This window comes from Capsicum annuum, chromosome 3 (genome assembly GCF_002878395.1).
Source record: "Capsicum annuum cultivar UCD-10X-F1 chromosome 3, UCD10Xv1.1, whole genome shotgun sequence".
Taxonomy (NCBI): domain Eukaryota; kingdom Viridiplantae; phylum Streptophyta; class Magnoliopsida; order Solanales; family Solanaceae; genus Capsicum; species Capsicum annuum.
Genome location: NC_061113.1, coordinates 6,219,177 through 6,240,904, shown reverse-complemented (window position 1 = coordinate 6,240,904; position 21,728 = coordinate 6,219,177). Strand labels below are relative to the sequence as shown.

Below are 21,728 nucleotides of genomic sequence, written 5' to 3'. Positions count from 1 at the left end.
AGTCATCGTTTAATAGCTATTTTGCTTTACTTTCTTCTTTACAAATAAGAAATTGAAGATTTAGTTACGATTAGAAATCAACTTTCTATCTTTATCCATGGATCCTTGATACTTATTCAATTGGAAGTATTGATCCAATTCAAAAATTATGTTTCGCAATTTCATAATCCAATTTTTCAATGTCTAAGTGACCTTTGGATACCAATCACGAGAATGTGTATTTATTCTCGAATCTGTCATTGAGAGGAAAAGGATTTAATCCTTTTAAGAAATAAAGTTTTTGATCGGAATATGAATCAAACCGAAGGACCCTTTAACTATTTAAGGGATAATAGAATGAATCACACTTTTACCACTAAACTATACCCGCTACAATCCGATTATTGTATACAAATGCAACTTTTTTCGAACAGGAAAATTGTGGTAATTAAGATAGGATAAGATAGGGTCGTCAAAACCACTAAAATCATAAAAACCACTAAAATCATAACATAAAAATGCCTCTAAAGCTTCTTTTTCTTAGTCCAGCAAGGCGATAAACATAAAATCAAAAAGTAGAAAGAGAAATGAGACTTTTATTTTGATCAAATTTTCTATTGCATATATTTTATTTTACCTTTATAAAAAATGAGAATTTTTTCTTGTTGCTTGAATATTAACTATTCTATTAAAATGAATATTACAACTATAACAGGCATTTTTGTTTTCAAATTCGTTGGAACAAAAGAGGCCCGGATGGGTACTGACCAGACCAAGCCATGAGAAAAAGAGGGTCCTTTCGAACAAAATCAAGACAAAGAAAAGAGTTCTTCTTTATTTTTCTTGATATTCTTGGCTCTTCCGAGCCCTTTCTTTGCTTTAGATAAAGAGATAAAGGAAATTGATGATAAAAGTTGACATATCTATATAATATAGAAAGAAAAAAAGAGAGAGAAAGATTCTTTCCCTTATCTATGTGCTATCTCATGTAGTAATTATCTTTTTCAATTGGAAGAGATAGCTGAGTGGACTAAATCGGTGGATTGCTAATCCGTTGTACGAGTTAATCGTACCGAGGGTTCGAATCCCTCTCTTTCCGTTGATGACTTGATTTTTTTTTCAAATTTCGAAATCCTTTGTTCTTATTCTTAGTTAAATGTGTGGAATAAACCAAATCCTAAGAAAATTTAAAAATCAAGCAAGGAAAACCCTTTTTATTTTATTCTTCACGTCCAGGATTACGTTCGGGATCATTAGATAGGAATCCAAAGATGAAGAGGGAAACAAAAAATATCACTATTGTGTAAACGAAGAGTTTTAGAGTAAGCATTACACAATCTCCAAGATGATTTTTTTTTGAAAAAAAAAAGAGAATAGATCATTCATTTTTCTACCGCATATCCTAGTTTGACACCAAGCAACGAAGCTCTTTCTCTAAAAGAATTTTTCTAAATTCTTTTCTAATAAGAGTTTGTCATTAACCAAATTTTTATATACACAAGAGGAGCCTAATAAGGTCTTTCACTCAAAAGGAAAGTGCAAAAAAAGAAGGAAATAAGTTAAGCCGGATTTCTCGTGACTATCCAAGAATTTCAATGTTTGAATCGAGATTTCAAATGGTAAAGCTTATCTGATTTGATTTATTGTAGAATTTTTTCTCAAATAAATCATGAATTTTCTAGGATATTATTAAGGATCTCATCGAAAACTTACAATAGCTTGCCAAACAAAGGCTAAGAGAAAAAAGAACAGAGATATGACTGGCATAATATCTATGATTGGATTCAAAAAAGCATAGGCCTTGGACAATTTGCCGAAGAAAAAACTACTCGAATAAAGGGTCGAATTAAGACAGATACCGATCAAACTAAAGGTATTAAGCATAACAGACTTTTTGTTCTTGGAGATAATTGCTTATTGATTGAGTTATTGATATAAGGAAAAAAAAAGTAAGTAAGGTAAACAAAGAATTATTCTTTTTCTTTGAACCCACCCAATCAAAAATCCTCCTTTTCTCAAAGGAGAATCGAAAAAAATCATATTTTCATACAATATCTTAATTGAATTATATGTAATGATCAATAAATTAAGTTGAATTCTATATCTATACATACCAAAAACATAGCAAAATCTCAGAACCAATCTAATCTATTCTATAGATATTTGGACTAGGGTTGACAAACAAACAAAATCAACAATATACTTTTTTAGTATCGGATAGAAATCTAAATGGGGTGTGGCCAAGCGGTAAGGCAATGGTGAGCTACTCCCTCCATTTCTTTAAGTTATTTGTCGTCCTTATTAAAAATAGATATCCCTTAATACTTGTTATTTTACAAAATCAAAGCATGATTACTTGTATTTTGGTACATCTTTTTCTAGTCTTAATATGGAGAGAAGTGTAATAAATAAGGATAGTTTAGTCAATTTGACATGTAGTTAGTGTTTTTCTTTAGGGAACTCCAAACAAAATGGTGACAATTAATTATAATTAGAGTTAAAGTAGAACTTAATGCTCTTTTTTTGTGTTTCATGTAGTAATTAATGTAATTCAATTAAATTAACAATAGAACTCATTAGATATTAATTACCTTAATATAAAAAAAGAAATGCAAGTTAGAACTTTATATCTACTCCTCTAGAAAAAGTTAACTCTTATAAGCTGACTAATCTTGCAGAATCTGTTTATTTTGAAATTCATTTTTGCAAAAAATTTCATTTGAAAAGTAACTTAGGTGGGAGAAATAATTTATGTTTGATCAATTAATATTTGAACAAATTTTTAAAAAGTTCTTCGGATTTATTTTATCGGGGTAAGTATTTTTTAAAAGAAAATATTATAGATTTTAGCTTCTGAAAATTAGCTCTGATACTGCAAGAAAATATTTAAATGCTTGTAAAAGTTTGATCAAACACCTTTATTTAAAAAAAAAAACACTTTGACATTTCAAAAATTAATTGAGCAGTTGGTTATCACTTCACTGGTTGTTATAAGATAGTAAGAACACAGAATGAAGCAGTGGTTTTCTAGCTGGCAAAAGTGGGAGAACACGAGTCTATGCAAAAAGAGTTGCATGTTTTTGTAAGCAAAAGTGGGAGAACACGTGTCTATGTAAAAGTGCTTTATATTTTTTTAACCGAAAGCACGTGAAATGACAAGCTGGTTGTCCTTGTGAATACAAAATGACGAGATTGCCTTCATGATAAAACAAACGTGTTGGCAGAGAGGAGCTTAACTTTCTCTTAAAGAATAAGAAAAACTCGAAATCAATACACTATCCACATTCAACCAAAATCAGCAATCAATTGTTCAAGCCAAAGATCTTCGAAATGCCTAATGATATCACCCTCCAAATTCTTCTTAAACTTCCTATCAAATCGCTTTTACGGTTCAAATGCATCTGCAAATCATGGCTCTCTCTAATTGAAGATCCCTAATTCATCAAGTTTTACCACAATTCATCAAAAAGGGATGTGAATCGTCACAAAATCTTCATAACTGGTGGTGAATATGACAATAATGACAACTATTTCTACTCCTTAGATGCTCCACTTCAACATGATTCTGTGGCCTCTCTTATCGGGCCTCCAATTCCAAGAATAAATCAATTCAGTAGAGTAAGTTTTACTAGTTCTTCAAGTAATGATATACTTCTTATGATTTTTCCTCACAACTTCATCGTTTTGTGGAATCCCACTATCAGAGAAAAAAGAAAAATCCCTAGCTCAATTTCTAAAAAGAAAAAAAATGGAGAGGATACGATTTTCTGCTATTTATGGTTTTGACTATGTTTCCTTTACTAGCGATTATAAAATAGTTAGAGTAAGGTAAAAAAATACTTCAAATGATTATTATGAGGTTGATTTGTTTTCAACAAGAGATGAATCGTGAAAATTGATTGGCAAATTTCCTCCGAATAACTTTTTTTTTTGGAAAGAGACATTGTCACCATAGACATGATTTTTTATTTGATAGTGATGACGGATTTATCTTCGGTTATGAATGAATCTATTATATTAAGTTTTTTGTTTGGAGAAGGAACAATTTCAGCAAGTGTTATTTCCAGATCGGATTCAAAGGTTCCAAGATTCAATTTTGTATCTTTTAGTAGAAAATCTTTGTTTGACTAGAATACATGATTTAGCGAGTCGTGATTTTGAAGTTTGGCATATGAAAAAAAATGGATTAATGAACAACACATGGAGTAAGATCTTGACGATTCCATCGATGCATTGCGGACGTTGCTTGAGGCCCATGAGCTTAATGAAAATCAATGGAGATATAATATTTCTAAGGTATAAAGGTTATTTCGAGGTCTATAATACAAAATAAACAAATTCGAAATAGTTGAAGTTACTGGGCTTAAGTTATCACTTTTCTTCAATTGGATTGTACCATATGTAGAAAGTTTGTTTTCTCCTAAACAGAAGCTAATTCAAGAGTTAAAGAAGATGATTACACCTGTATCAAATGAGAATATGAAAGTGATTTTGAAAGAACAGATCGAACTTTGTTAAAACGCAAGAAAAGACACCAGACATGCTAGCTCGCGCAGAATTTGGGTAGTTACTTTTGTTACTTCATGTACTTTATATTTTGTATTGGTTTTACAATACAATTATTTCCAATTAACCAATTCCCCATTTTATGTGTTGCTCATCTTGTACAATTTTTTTCTTCTCTTTGTTGTTTATCCAAATTAAATTTGTCAATTCGTAATGTAGATATTTAATATAGGGATAGTTTATAAAATATATTACACTAATATAAATAGTTTATAATAAAGATAATTGTGTAGATGATTTGTAAAGACTAATCTAATCTCATATATCCAATATAAATATAAAAAATCTTATACGTCTATTTCTTTCAACAAATCTATATTAAAGAATTTCAACATAAGGTTCAGACTACCTTACATCTATATATATAAGAGTTTGATGTCCTAGAAATAACTAAAGGGAAAATATAATATATAATTTGATTTCTTTAGTAAACGAGCAAGTTCTTAATTAATATTAAAGTTGCTCCGATGAAATTAGAAAACATAACTTATGGGTTAATCTCTATATGATTTCGATATCTTCCTGGACAAATCTCCATATACGATGATGGAACGCACTTAGAACAATAGAGACTAGAAGGAAAACCACCCCAAACCCAAGTGAATGACCATGTTTGTAGTAACCATCCACAAAAGAAAAAATAGTAGATAGAACGAAAAGAAGTAATGATGTGTCGTAAAGACAATCTCTCAAAACATAATGTTGTTGTCTGTTAGAAAAAAAATAGAAGAGTCTGAGAACAAAAGTAGCAAGAGTTATTTCTTCTTCCACAATATCAGCTATTATCGAAGTGAGAGATGTGGAAAGGGAGACAATACTAGAGTAGAGAGGGAGAGAGATATATAAAGGTGAGTGAGGTGTGTTTCGTATGAACGTGGGGTGTTTGGTAGAAGGAAAATATTGGTTTTTGTAAAAATTAAGTAAAGAAAAAAAAAAACAATCTGCGAAAGAATCACTTTGTGGATTCTTGAATGAATAATAATTGTACAAACACCTCTATTTATACAAGTGGTTAAAACCTAAACCTTAACAATTAAAGGAAATAAAATATTACAAACATCCAAAAAAGGAAAATAATCTCTAGAGTACAAAGAAAATATATTCTGTACACTAAAAAAAATATTTTGTATACTTAAGAAAATATTCACCTAAATTAGAAAATTCCAACACACCCGTCAAGTTAGAGGGGGGAAGAAACACCTAACTTGCTAAGGAGTTGATGATGCACAGGTCCCGTTAATGATTTGGTGAAGATATCGGCTAGTTGCGAAGATGAATTCACAAATGACAAGGAAATTAACCCCGCAAGATACTGTTGAAGGACGAAGTGACAATCAATTTTGACATGCTTTGTTCGTTCGTGAAAAATAGAATTCTTTGCTATATGAATGACAGCTAGACTATCAGAGTGAAGAGGTACCAGTAAGGATATTGGAATAGAAAGATCTTCGAATAAACGCATAAACCAGGTGAGTTCAGCTACTATTCGTCTCATAAATTTATACTCAGCCTCAGCTGAACTGAGTGAGATCGAAGCTTGTTTCTTTGATTTTTGCAAGATAGGAGAAGAGTCAAGAGAGATATAAAATTCATTGATTGATTTTTGAGAATCCGGACAAGTACCCCAATCAAAATCGCAAAAAGCAAGTAGTTGAAATGATGAAAAACTGGACATAAAAAGACCAAGACCAGGATCCTTCAATAAACAGCGAAGAACTCGTAAAGCCGTATTAAAATGAGGAACTTGTGGATCCTGCATATATTGATTGAGATGCTGGATGGTGAATGAAAGATTTGGCCTTGTGTGAGTCAGGTAATTCAGTTTTCCAAGTAAATGTCTGTAAAATGTTGGGTCTTTGATTGGAATTTCCTCATCTGCCTTTAATTTGATAGAAGGGTCCAATGGTGTAAAAACAGGAGAAAGATGTAAAGAATCAAATTCTGTCAACAAATCCATAATAAACTTACGTTGAGATAGAATCAATCCATGTGATTCTCTGATGACTTCCAAACCCAGAAAAATGTAAATTTCAAAGATCTTTAATCTTGAACTCGGCATCTAAAAAGATTTTCAAAGCCTGTAATTCTGCTTCATCATTTCCTGTTAATAGTCTGTCATCGACATAAACTGCAACAATAGAAATTGAATTATTTGATTTCTTAAAAAATAAAGAGTAGTCATTTAAAGAATGACTGTATCCTTTGAATTTGAGTGCTGCAGTAAGCCTTGAGTACCACTGTCTGGATGCTTGTTTAAGTCCATAAATAGACTTTTTCAACAAACAAACATGGCTAGGTGAAGGTGGAGTAATCCCAGCAAAGAATTTCACATATACTTCTTCATTAAGATCGCCATGTAAAAAGGCATTATTGACATCTAACTGGAAAAGGTCCCATCCTTTCTTCACAACAATAGCAAGTATGCATCTCACAATAGTCATTTTTACCACCGGTGAAAATATTTCATTGTAATCTACTCCCTCTTTTTATATATCACCCCTAATAACTAATCGGACCTTATACCTTTCAATACTCCCATCTGAATGTTGCTTGATCTTATAAACTCATTTATAGGGCAATTCTTTCTTTCCTTGAGGTAAAACAACAACATCCCAAGTCTTATTCAATTTTAGAGCTGCTAATTCCTTATCCATAGCTTCGTGCCATGCTGGAATATGTATAGCCTGCTCATAATTAACAGGTTCATGAATACTAGAAACGAAGTGGAGCATGACTTGGTTAGAAAAAGACAGTTCATTAAAAGGAAAAGAAATATGGGTCACAAGACTAAGAAAACATGTAGAACTTACATCTGTGAATTGAAGAGCATTGCAAACATAATCTTGAAGATAAGATGGTGTTTTAGTTATCCTAGAAGACTTCCTAAGCACGGTGTCCAAGATTTGATTTAGACGAGGAGAAGTGCAATCTTCGATAGAAGTACGAGAAGGGGATGAAATAGAGACTGGAGAATGAGGAACTGACTTAGTGGAATCAGAAGTTGACATAGTAGGATCAGTAATTGGAAAAGTAGAAGGTGAAGTAAGATAATCAAATTCTGGTTCTGATAGATATAAAGGAAAATTAGAGCTTGTAGGCATATAAGGAATATCAACATTTGATGAAGAAATGATGACAGGAAATAATTTTTGAGAAATATTTGACTTATTCAAAAAAGGAAAATACTCTTCATGAAAAATCACATCCCTAGAAATAAAAATGTTCTTTGTTTTGAGATTCATTACCTTATATCCCTTTTTCCCATAAGGATATCCCAAGAATACCCAAGGCAAAGCCCTTGGATCAAACTTTGTTCTATAATTGAATAAGGTGGAAACAAAACATAGACAACCAAAATATTTGAGATTTGAATAAATAGGTTTAGCTTTGAAAAGAACTTCAAAAGGTGACTTATGTTGTAATATTGAGGAAGGAAATTTGTTTATTAGGTAAGTTGTTGTTAACAAGCATTCTCCCCAATAAATAATAGGTAAATGAGATTGATATACTAAAGCCCTTGATGTTTTTAGTAAGTGTTTGTGTTTTCTCTCTAATATTTCATTTTGTTATGGGATGTAAACACAAGTAGTTTGGTGAATGATTCCTTTTTTAATTAAAAAATCAGATTGTATTTTACCACTTTTTAATTCAAAAGCATTGTCTGTTCTAATTATTTTAACCTTGGTATTGAATTGTCTTTCTACTATGAAAATAAATGATTGTAAAATGGAAAAAATATTTGATTTAGTGCTAAGAATATGAGTTCAAGGAAAGTGTTGTTTGTTTTCTGGGTTGTTAGGAGCTTCTATGACCACGACTGCAAAGTGTTGTTTGTTTTTTGGGTTGTGAAGCTTCATATTTTAGATGATATTCTACATCTCTTCACCAGCACATTGTGTGTACCGACTCTCCAAATCTGAGGTAAGATCCTTTCTTTGCTCTTTCTTTCTTTGTATGTACGTCTATCTGAACTTCTAATTTCCTGAGATGTAGCACAAACTTTCTGATGTGTACTTTACTTCTCTATTTGATGATCTTTGTTTGTGTTTCAGAGTCCACCAGGGAAAGGTCTTTAGGTGATTGTAGGAGCTTTTAGGACCTCATAAGTGTTGTTTCTGTATTTTTCTATAAAAGATGTACAAGTTTTAACAAATAACAGAAATTAAACCCTCATACAGTAAAGCTTAATAACATATTACTTTAAAAGGGAAAACAAAATGTATCCAAGTAGATTAAATGTAGAAGAAAATAGTTAACTATAAATTTGTAATGCCCCGAATTTCTAAACCAAAATACTACACGGTGCTCATGACCCCGAAGGACCACAAGCTAACCCATGACTGATATCTATACCTGTAAACTGCATAATATCTCATAAAATATGCGAAAACATGAACTGTAAGGTCATAAGGTTCAATACTGATACATATCTGAAAAATATGGTATAACAATACCAAAAAAAACATAAATACTGAAGTCTGAACATCTAATCTGACATCTAGTCCGAAAGCCTCTAACTGAACTAAATAAGGAGTTGAAGGAACATGTCTCCAACTAACTCCATGAACTAAAAAACTAATCTGAAATACTGTAATAAAGTAATAATAATATTGTCCTCGAATGAAGAGGAGCATTGACTACTGAAATCTGCAATGCTACTGCTGCTCTGAAACTCGTGCCTCTGTACCTATGGCGTCAAATAAAACACCATATCACGAATGCGTCAGTACGACTGAATGTACTGAGTATACGAGTGAGGTAGGATAAATGCAAAGGGTTTTATATGCATGAACAATGCTGACCGATATGAACGTGAGAATACATACATACATATATAACTGCAACTAAACTCATGTTGACACTGACTACTGAGTCTGAATACTGACAACATAAGTTTACTAATGCTGAGATATTGAATGACTGCGTTTACTGATATTGAGATACTGAATGATTGAGTTTACTGATATTGATATGTAATTCACTAATAAGTGAGGAACTGATACTGTATTACTGAATACTGGAAGACTGATACTATATTACTGATAAAGAAATGATTATTTCTGATAGTTCTGATTATGAAGAACTGATTTGATTGACCGTATATAACAGTCCTAAAATTGAGCTCATGATAACATGACTACTGAGTATGAATACTGATGATATGTATTTACTAATAACATATCATGAATGATAACTGAATTCTAATAACTGATATATCTGATAACATGATTCTGATAACTGATAGCATGAATAACTGTATCTGATAGTCCTAAATCTGATGGAACTAGCTGAGTTTCATACTATATCTGAGTTGACTGTATATGACAGTCCTGATATTTTGAAGAACTATCTGAGGTCTTTTACTGAGACTGATACTGAAACTATGGGAAGTAGTTATCTAATCGACATACTCCAAATACGCTATAATAGCTAAGCTGGGGTCCAATCTCTGCTCTGATTGGAAGGGTGTCAATACCGCGCCACTGGTAAGGAAAAGCTGTGAGTGACCCTTATCTGGCAGGTACTCTAATGAGAACGGTGGGAGCCCTCATCTAATAGGTTAAGCCACCTCATCTACCCTCAACTGACAGGTATTGATGTCTCAACCTATGCTAGCTACATAGTTTTGGAACGCAAGGACTGCTTCTAAGAATCACACCCTCTACTGGCAGGTAAGTTCGCATCCTTGGGTTCGCTCGGTGCTGAATCTTACTCCCAACTGAATGACACTGAACTGATTATACTAAACTAATTTCCTAGTTCATACTAGAATTAACTGAACTATTACTGATTGTTCTGTTTAACTGAACTGAACATGGACTGAGTTTATTGAGTTTCGATGACTATCAGAACACTACTGAATTCTGTTAACTGACTAAATGCTACTGAGTTTTGTTAGCTGACTGAAGTCTACTAAACATGGCTTGACTGAGAGAATAGTGAAAACATGACATGACTCTAGGCACACAACTATATTTTTTGGGTAAGAATACCCCCAGGACTCGATGGAAGAAAACTGACATGACTTGACATACAAGAGTACTTGACAACATTAACAATCTATAATATAGCATCTACGGGGAATTCATAAATCATGTGATTTTCATAACCTTTTCATATAGCTAACATCATGGTCAATTCTAATATCATGACAAGCCAATAACATATTCATAGCATATTAATAGCATAGAAATCATCTTGATCAAGTAGACATGGCATAACTTAAGAGACATAGCAAAATCTTGGAGCATGAAGACTAGGTACTTGATCGTCATTTATTCGTTAAGGCACATTATCAAACACATGGTAGGCATAGCTTTAGCATGGGAGTCAACTTAAGCACATGGATATGGCATGGAATCATCATTTAGATCACAAATAGGTCAAAGTGCTCAATTCTTCTTCACTTAGGCATTTTAACAAACACCTTGCATGCACTATATAGGGCATAGGCCTAATGATCAATTTTATACACCATAACAAACACTACGCATACCTTAGGTGGAAGATTCTTGAAGAAATTCTTAGACATGTTCTTGATTCCTTGACTAGGGTTCTTGTTCCTTTGAGAGAAAATAAATTGGCTCTTGAGTTTGAAAAACTTGAATATCATATATTCTTGAAGAAGGATTTGATTCTTGTTATAGGTTATGATCTTGAGAGAAACCCTTCTTTTGATGTTGAAGATAAATGAGGAGTTATGTTCTTCAATTGATGGGATTTGGGTCTTCAAATTGAAATCCTAGCTTGAGTTCTTGAGAGGATTTTGAGAAGAGGAGTATATTTTGCTGCAAATAAGCCTTTGGGGTATATATAGGGGTAGAAGATGACCAAAATACCCCTAAGGAACAATTAAGGTCAAATCTGTCCCTAATTGATTGTCTGATAGGATGAAGTAAATTGATAATAACTTTTTACTTAGATATCTAAATTGGATGAAACTAATTTCATTAGAAAGAAGACTCAAAGAGATTTTCATTGATATATAGCAGTTCTCCCAGTTTATTATATACAGAAAGTTATGATCATTTGAAGTTGACCCTGAAATGCTGAAAAAAACTGGGTACAAAGGCTATAAGAGGGCTCCGCGGCTCAAACACCTTTAGCTACTGGTTCGGGCAACCAAACATGCCCTTACACTACTATAAAAATTCTGAAACTCACTCGGGATGTACTAAGAGTTTGACCGATCGTAACACAACTTGAAAATCGAAAAAACGGAGGTCGGAAAGGTCGCCAAATAAATCTCCAAAATTTGGAAGTATAAAAATGAGACTAAGTCTTGAGAACTTAGCAAAATATTCTAAGTGTTAGAGCTTGTAAAGCTTAATGAGCTGAATTTTAGACTTAGGATTTTACGGGGTCTTACAATATCTCTCCCTTGGGAACATTCGTCCTCGAATGGAACTGACTGGGAGGGGAAAAGGCCAACTGAACATGAATAAATGGAACATGATCTCATGACTGAAGTGACTGATGAACTAAATATATCATACTGAACATGCATATCTGATGCATGTATAACTGATTTATGAATGTAGGACCTAGTGTTCTGGTGAGCTGAGTTTCTCAAATAGGAATGCATATCTGATGCTTAACTGATAAGGCGGATCTATGCATATCTGATGCATGATTATATGACTGACATGATACGTGAATACATGACTGAAAGTACTGATGAGCCGATCACACATATCTGATGCATGAATTCATGACTAAACTTGCTCATGAACATGCAATGGTAAAGGTACCAAGTTTGAACTGAAAAATGAGCATGGAACTAAATACCAAGTTTGGTACTAAAATATGAACATGAGAACGAGTAAGTTTAAGGAAAACTGTTACCTTGAACTGAAAATACCGATAAGTTTGAGATTAATTACTCCATATGCATGATCGGAAACATGAGAACATAACTGAGTCTGGGATGTGGTAGATAAACTGAATATTATGATCTAATTGAATCTTGAAAACATGGCATACGACTGAAGTTTGAGTTTGAGGGTTAACTTATGAGTACCCCTTCTCCAAACTGGATTCATCAAAAGAAAAGAGAGCAGCATGTTTATGTCATGAAAGTTTAGGGGTATGATGTATCTCCCCCTTGGGACACTATGTCCCTCAAAGAATACTGACTTGGATGAGCTACTGAGGGGAATTGAGGCGATGCGCAAGACACCTAGGAACTGAGTCATGACTGAATAGCTAGGATCTGAAACTAAGACATGATACATGAATTGAGCTAAACACGAGTGCATAAATATACTAACTTATCTGATTAATTAAATAATTGATAGCTGAATACTGGATCTGCAAAGCTAAACTGTACTTAGTCTGAATAGCTGGGCTGAGATTTTTGAGTTTTATGCATAGGAGATAAGGACTAACTGAGTAGAATAAGGTATCTGAGCATGGATTCATGAAGTTTGTATTATTTGCAAATACGAGATCAAGCGTACGACATGGATCTGAGGTATTCTATAAATTGGGGTACTGAAACACTGATAACTGAGTACTGACAACCTGAATGCTATGGTCAAGCATGTCTGGAGCTGAACTGATTTTCAAATATGGTTACTAAACTGAAGATAACATTATAAATAAGCCTATAGCTAGTACAGAAGTACTGAATTCTGAGGCTAAGTAACTGGTAACTGAAGCCATGGTTCTGTAGGACTATCTGAGTCCTTTACTAAATATTGATTTCTGAACTATCGCTGTAACTGAGTTTTAGACTGATACTAAAGTATTGAATTCAAGGACTGAACACTGATCACTGAGTGATGGATACTAAAACTATAATTGAGTTGGCAACTGAGTTTTTGATGGCTACATGCTGGGGACTAACATAAGTCAAGGATCTAAATGTACACTTACACTTTGTACTTTCCCAACTTCTAAATACAACCCCTTTATAGATGTTTACTTGCATATTTATCATGACATTCAAGCCTATCTTCACAACTACACCCTCGTGCAAAGTAAACATGCAACAATCTTCTCTTATCTAAACAACTTCTCATCATTACACTGTTCCATAAGGAGAGCTAACTGGAGGAGTAAATCAGGAGGACCTGAAACATGAATAGATACAAACTAAACTTGACACATGACTGAAACTTGAGGAATAAAATATCAATAGTTTGGATTTACCAATAAGGTCTGAACTGAGGATATACATGACGTAGTCTAAATGTATATGATCTGTAGGGGCATAGCATGAGTCATGGAAGCTAAGTATACTGGAAAGCATGATATGCGTACATGAGTCATGAGCTGCATGACCTGAGTCTAGAGTTTCTGTACTCGTGAGACATGATTCGTAATACTGAGGGAGCTGGAACTGAACCCCTTATACTGGGAACTGAAGGCGTACATAATCCCATGGAAAGTGTGTGAAAGTAGATTGTGCTCATGGAACATGATTCGTACTACGGAGTAAACTGAGACTCCTTATGCTGGAAATTAAATTCATACATGATTATGAAAAAAGAGATAGATAAGTATGGTTCGTGATCATAGAGTTGGTATGCAATGCCTGAGTTGGTTTCGTGATAGCTGAACTAAAAAACTCTGCACTGAGATGAGAATGGGTTTGGAATTGTCTTCCCTTACTGCTTTCTATACATACTGGCTCTACTACTGAAATCTGAGGGCCTGTCTTAGGTACTTGATCAACCATCACATACCTACATTCTGTTCAACACCTGCCTGTCTTATTAAACACATCATCTGATTCTGTTTCCTCATATATTGCTAATATCACATTCACACCTTCATGCTTAATTTCAAGTCAATAAACTTAAATTCTTGCTCGCTTGCTAGCTCTTTTCAAACCTACTAATTCATGTTGGTACAACTATCCCCATGAATACATAATCTAATCAGACTAGAAAATACTATCCCAACTCATCTATTGCTAAACTCTTAGGTCCATGCTTAAAATTCTAGGTCTATACTGTCATAGGATTCTGAGAAGGGATCTAACGGTATATCAAAAATTAGATTTGAGTTTACAAAGGAGTTCTCATGATCATAAATGAAATCTGTACAACTTTGGAACATGACTGAACTGAGGGAATATTATCTGAGCATGTGGAAAATCCCATAACTGTCTCTAGGGACTGCATGAGAAAGCCCTATCTTTAGGACTTGAGCTTCACTGTTTCTGTTACCTTGAAAGTAAGGAAAGGTTGACATGAGGGGATCCTGATGTGAATCTACATGGGTTCCTTAGAGAAACTTGCTATAGCACGATCTTGAGACATGAAAGAAGAAAAACTGTTCCTAAAACATCTTATAGCCTCCTGCATATAAGTGTGGTGCACAACACGCCCATGTACAAGACTCTACTTGATGTAGCTTTCAGACTTCCTAGGACACTGTTGAACCTTAGGCTCTGATACCAAGTTTGTAACATCCCGATTTTCTGAACCGAAATGCTACACGATGCTCATGACCACAAGCTAATCCATGACTGATATTTGTACCTGTAAACTGTATAATATCTCATAAAATATGTGGAAACATAAACTGTAAGGCCATAAGGTTCAATACTGATACATATCTGAAAAACATGGTATAACAATACCAAAAAGAAACATAAATACTGAAGTTTGAACATCTAATATGACATCTAGTCCAAAAGCCTCTAACTGAACTGAATAAGGAGTTGAAGGAACATGTCTCCAACTAACTCTATGAACTGAAAAATTAATCTGAAATACTGTAATAAAGTAATAATAATATTGTCCTCGAATGAAGAGGAGCATTGACTGCTGAAATTTGCAATGCTACTGCTGCTTTGAAACTCGTGCCTCTGTACCTATGGCGTCAAATAAAATACCATAGTGCGAATGCATCAGTACGACTGAATGTACTGAGTATACGAGTGAGGTAGGCTAAATGCAAAGGGTTTTATGTGCATGAACAATGCTGACTGATATGAACGTGAGAATACATACATACATACATACATACATACATACATAACTGCAACTAAACTCTTGGTGACACTAACTACTAAGTCTGAATACTGACAACATGAGTTTACTGATGCTGAGATACTGAATGACTGAGTTTACTGATATTGAGATACTGAATGACTGAGTTTACTAATATTGATATGTAATTCACTAATAAGTGAGGAACTGATATTGTATTACTGAATACTGGGAGACTGATACTATATTACTGATAAAGGAATAATTGTTTCTGATAGTTCTGATTATGAAAAACTGATTTGATTGACCGTATATAACAGTCCTGAAATTGAGCTCATGATAACATAACTACTGAGTATGAATACTGATGACATGTATTTACTGATAACATATCATGAATGATAACTAAATTCTAATAACTGATATATCTGATAACATAAGTTCTGATAATTGATAGCAGGAATGACTATATCTGACAGTCCTAAATCTGATGGAACTAGCTGAGTTCCATACTGTATCTGACAGTCTTGATATCCTAAAGAACTATCTGAGTTCTTTTACTGAGATTGATACTAAAACTGTGGGAAGTAGTTATCTAACCGACATACCCCAATACACTATAATAGCTAAGCTGGGGTCCAATCTCTACCCTAATTGGAAGGGTGTCAATACCACGCCACTGGTAAGGACAAGCTATGAGTGACCCTCATCTGATAAGTACTCTAATGAGAACGGTGGGAACCCTCATCTGACAGGTTAAGCCACCTCATCTACCCTTAACTGACAGGTATTGATGTCTCAATCTATGCTGGCTACATAGTTCTGAAATGCAAGGACTGCTTCTAAGAATCACACCTTCTACTGGCAGGTGAGTTCCCATCCTTGGGTTCGCTTGGTGCTGAATACTACTCCCAACTGAATGACACTGAACTGATTATACTGAACTGATTTCCTAGTTCATACTAGAATTAACTGAACTATTACTGATTGTTCTGTTTAACTGAACTGAACATGGACTGAGTTTATTGAGTTCCGATGACTAGCGGAACACTACTGAATTCTGTTAACTGACTAAATGCTACTGAGTTTTGTTAGCTGACTGAAGTCTACTGAACATGGCTTGACTGAGAGAATAGTGAAAACATGACATGACTCTAGGCACACAACTATATTTTTTGGGTACGAATACCCCCAGGACTTGATGGAAGGAAACTGACATGACTTGACATACAAGAGTACTTGACCAACATTAACAATCCATAATATAACATCTACGGGGAATTCATAAATCATGTGGTTTTCATAACCTTTTCATATAGCTAACATCATGGTCAATTCTAATATCATGACAAGCCAACAACATATTCATAGCACATTAATAGCATAGAAATCATCTTGATCAAGTAGACATGGCATAACTTAAGAGACATGACAAAATCTTGGAGCATGAAGACTAGGTACTTGATCATCATTTATTCATTGAGGCACATTATCAAACACATGGTAGGCATAGCTTTAGCATGGGAGTCAACTTAAGCACATGGATATGGCATGGAATCATCATTTAGATCACAAATTGATCAAAGTGCTCAATTCTTCTTCACTTAGGCATTTTAACAAACACCTTGCATGTACTATTTAGGGCATAGGCCTAATGATCAATTTTATACACCATAATTCAACTCAATTCCACCAATTGAATCCACAAAATATCATGGTATCATGAACAACATGTAAAGATTCAAAATTTATTCACTACAACATGGAATTCACGTGAAATCATAAAACATGAAGTAGGGACTTGTTAATTGAGCACTCTTAAATCATGAAAACATGATTATGCCTATTCTAGGCATTTCATCGAACACCTTGCATGCACACTTTATGACATAGGTGTTCTTAATAATTTAGTCATCTTAAACCACCCAATTTCATGGATTTTAACTACAAGCACACGTACTTCATGAGAATCACCCTAAATTAACATCTCGAAGCATAAACAACAACCATCAACATGTACATGATCAAATCTCAACAAGACAATCACAATATAGTATTTAAAGCATGGTTCTTCGACTCCTACGGGTGAAAGGAATCCGTGGATGAATACTACGCATACCTTAGGTGGAAGATTTTTGAAGAAATTCTTAGACATGTTCTTGATTCCTTGACTAGGGTTCTTGTTCCTTTGAGAGAAAATAAATTGACTCTTGAGTTTGAAAAACTTGAATATCATATATTCTTGAAGAAGGATTTGATTCTTGTTATAGGTTATGGTCTTGAGAGAAACCCTTCTTTTAATGTTGAAGATAAATGAGGAGTTATGTTCTTCAATTGATGGGATTTGAGTCTTCAAATTGAAACCCTAGCTTGAGCTCTTGAGAGGATTTTGAGAAGAGGAGTATATTTTGCTTCAAATAAGCCTTTGGGGTATATATAGGGGTGGAAGATGACCAAAATACCCCTAAGGAACAATTAAGGTCAAATCTGTCCCTAATTAACTGTCTGATAGGCTGAAGTAAATCGATAATAACTTTTTACTCAGATGTCTAAATTGGATGAAACTAATTGCATTATAAATAATACTCAAAGATCTTTCCATTGATATATAGCAGTTCTCCCAGTTTATTATATACAGAAAGTTATGATCATTTGAAGTTGACCCTGAAATGCTGAAAAAAATTGGGTACAAAGGCTATAAGAGGGCTCCGCGGCTCAAACGCCTTTAGCTACTGGTTCGGACAACCAAACATGCCCTTAAACTACTATAAAAATTTCAAAACTCACCCGGGATGTACTAGGAGTTTGACCGATCATAACGCAACTTGAAAATCGAAAAACGGAGGTCGGAAAGATCGCCAAATAAATTCTCAAAGTTTGAAAGTATAAAAATGAGACTAAGTCTTGAGAACTTAGCAAAATATTCTAAGTGTTAGAGCTTGTAAAGCTTAATGAGCTGAATTTTAGACTTAGGATTTTATGGGGTCTTACAAAATTAGAGAAGACTTCTTTATACACTACATTTGTTATTTTCTCATCTTCATCATAACATAAGATCTTCAGCCCTTTTCTAGATGTTACTCGAGAAAGGGCAACATATAATTGTCCATGAATAAAAACAGGCTTCTTAAAAAATAATTTCACACTACACAATGATTGACCTTGACTTTTATTGATCGTCATGGCAAAAGATACGATCACTGAAAATTGCCTTTGTTGGAATTTAAAAGGAATTCGTGAATCAGATGGAGTAAGTGACATTCTCGGAATAAAAACTTATTGCCAGATTCTTTTCCTGATAACACTTTTGCTTCAATTACCCGATTCCCGAGTCTTGTGATGATTAATCTTTTTCCATTGCACAAACCTGCTGATTGATCTATATTTCTTAACAACATGACAGAAACACCTACCTTCAAAGTGATAGAGTGATTTGGAATACCTGAGCATTTAATACTATTTAGTAATTCAGGTGTATGCACATGTCCTAAAGATGTAAATGAATGATTAGACATGCAAACTGTATCGAAACTTAAATAGGACTTCTCCTGTCCACAGTTGAGAGAAACCATGTAATTATTCACCAATTCCACCATTTGAAGAGTAGGTGCAAGAGTTGCTCTTTCTTGAAGGTATTTCATATCAGCAGAATGTTCCAAATAATTAAAATGTGTACTTTCTACAATTCCAGATATTGGATCATCACAATTATCTATGAGAAAATCTTCGGGTATTTTTACTTTCTCAGTACTATCCGTGGAAAATCCCATTCTTCCATCACCTATTGTCAAAAGCCAATCGAAAAACTGTTTTAACTCAGTCACATCTGCATCAAATCGACTGTCTTGCAATCTCATATTCTTTGTCAGCTTTAGAATATGACAGTCCGTTCACAAATAGAAAGAATTTATTGTTGCATTAACAATATCTTGCCTAGTGCCTTTAGTAACTACCGGCAAGATTTGTTTAAAATCTCCTCCAAAAAAATCGTCTTTCCTTCAAATGGCCGATCTAAATTTGATGGATCTTTAAATCTTAGAATATCTCTTAAAGTTTGATCAAGAGCTTCAAAATAGTACCTATGCATCATTGGTGCCTCATCCCAAATGATAAACTTTGCCTTAACCATCAACTTAGCTAATGGACTTCCTTGCTTAATGTTGCATGTTGAATCTTTAGTTATATTTAGAGGAATCGCAAATCTCGAATGAAATGTCCGTTCTCCTGGTAACAACAGAGATGCAATACCACATGATGCAACATTTAGTACTATATCACCTTTAGAGCGTATGCCAGCAGACAATGTTTTCCAGAGAAAAGTTTTGCCTGTTCCTCCGTGACCATATAAAAATAATAATCTCCTTTTATCTTCGGTCATTGCAGTCATGATTTTATCATATGCATACTTCTGCTCAACTGTTAATTGCATTAACAATTGTTGATGTTCTTGTGCCAAATTGCGTCTATTATAGCGCAATTCCTCATTGATGAGTGTATTGGTATGATCAACTTCTTCATGACCATAACATGATTTTGGCATTGTTGGAAATCCGTTAAAACTTTTTTCACAACTTCTTAAAATCTTGTCCAACTTTTGCAAGCAGCGATTTTTCAATTCATCATTTGTTAGATCTGCATCTGAATGACAAAAATATTATAATAATAAAAAATAAAGCACATAATCATTTATATAAGTCAATTAAATAGTTTTATTTATATGTAATTTATGGATGTTTGCTAAAGTTTATTATTTTTCGTAGAATACCATTATATATGATGGATAAGTGAACTACACAAATTACTCTAAATCCGAAGTGAAATATCCTTTTCTAGATACATGTTAAAATATATGATTCTAATATTATTAAAATAATTTGTTGTTTAGAAGTGAGACAACCCAATGAAATGAAGTAGTAATAAAGCTGTTTCAAGTATTAATATGGTTTCTTGTTTAATCTGTATAGCAATTAAATAAATAGACTTGAATTATAAATAGAAACAATATTAAAAATATTTTTGTTATTATTCAATTATATTATTTGTACCTGGGTTATCCAGTAATCTTCCTTCTTCACAAAGGAAATCTTCTGGAAGTAGCTGCCATGATATTTGCCAAACAACTTCAGGTCGTGACATTGACTTAGATATTAATAACATGGCGAACAATTGTCGAAGATAAGATGGCATTCCCCAAGTACTTGCCTTCTTTATAGCATTGATGTATTCTTAGTCGTCATCCAACAAACCAAGTGCATAACATGCATCTCTAAAAGTAGCATGGTCATTGTTGTTGATTCTTCTAAGTTCTAAGTTCTGCATAGGAAGTTGGACCTTTAATTACATTCAATAACAACCTGAGATAATATATCTCCCCATTTCCTGGAGTAACAAAGAAGATCCTCCCAATAGAAAATGCAGAGTTTTTTCTCCTTTCTCATTTTTTTGAACTTCTGTCCCACCAAAATTTAAGAGGGAATTCTACGTAAGTCAAATCTCTTGCTTCCGGAAAATTCTTGTTAGCCTCAAACCAACTTAAAAATTGAGATTCCTTAACAGTTGGTTTATTGGTAACATTTTCAATTGGATCCTCATCAGAAAAAAAGACACATTGTTCATCTTCAAAATGGAATGATAATCTTTCCATTGGTGGTTCTCTATGGTGAATTGGAAATTTAAATATTCTCCAAGTAGCTTCACATGGGGATATGTAGCGACAATTATAATACATGTTGATTTCATCAACAGTTGATGAACCATCAGCATGTGTATTTTGTGAAAAAATAGCAGTCGCACGGTCATATCCTATATTGACATACTTGAATAAATATTTAATAGATCTTTATTAGTTGCACCATTCCACATTAATGTGAGCACCATATGTTAACAACTTACGATTGTGTGGAACTACATATCTGCTATCCAAATAAATACCATTTTTCACAATGGTTCTACCATTATCCCTTCTTCTGTAAACAAGATACCCTTCTTCATCTACTGTTGTTGTGTGAATAAATTTTTTAGGAAAGTGCTTTGTACATTTACCATTTTGCATGTACGGTGAAAATTTGCTAGTAGAACCACATGGGACATGCATCATCATATTTTTCATAGCATCATAATAATGAGGATCATTGACTTTATCTGATATTTCTACTGAAATTATTCAATCAATATCTGATGCACAGGGAAATTTATTTCTCTCATGAAGAAAAAGCAGTATATGGGCATGAGGCAATCCTC

At 33.7% G+C, this 21,728-nt stretch overlaps 1 protein-coding gene and 1 pseudogene across 1 annotated transcript; one reads left to right on the top strand and one right to left on the bottom strand.

Moving 5' to 3' along the window:
• The first annotated feature begins 3,309 nt into the window (after nucleotides 1–3,309).
• LOC107865588 lies at nucleotides 3,310–4,497 on the top strand (annotated as a pseudogene).
• A 14,940-nt stretch (nucleotides 4,498–19,437) lies between these two features.
• Nucleotides 19,438–20,624, bottom strand: LOC107865591. The gene is made up of 2 exons (XM_016711823.2): nucleotides 20,534–20,624; nucleotides 19,438–20,126 (listed from the first exon to the last, which is right to left on the bottom strand). Exons 1-2 carry the CDS (start codon nucleotides 20,622–20,624, stop codon nucleotides 19,438–19,440), a joined length of 780 nt encoding a protein of 259 aa, XP_016567309.2.
• Nucleotides 20,625–21,728: the final 1,104 nt, after the last annotated feature.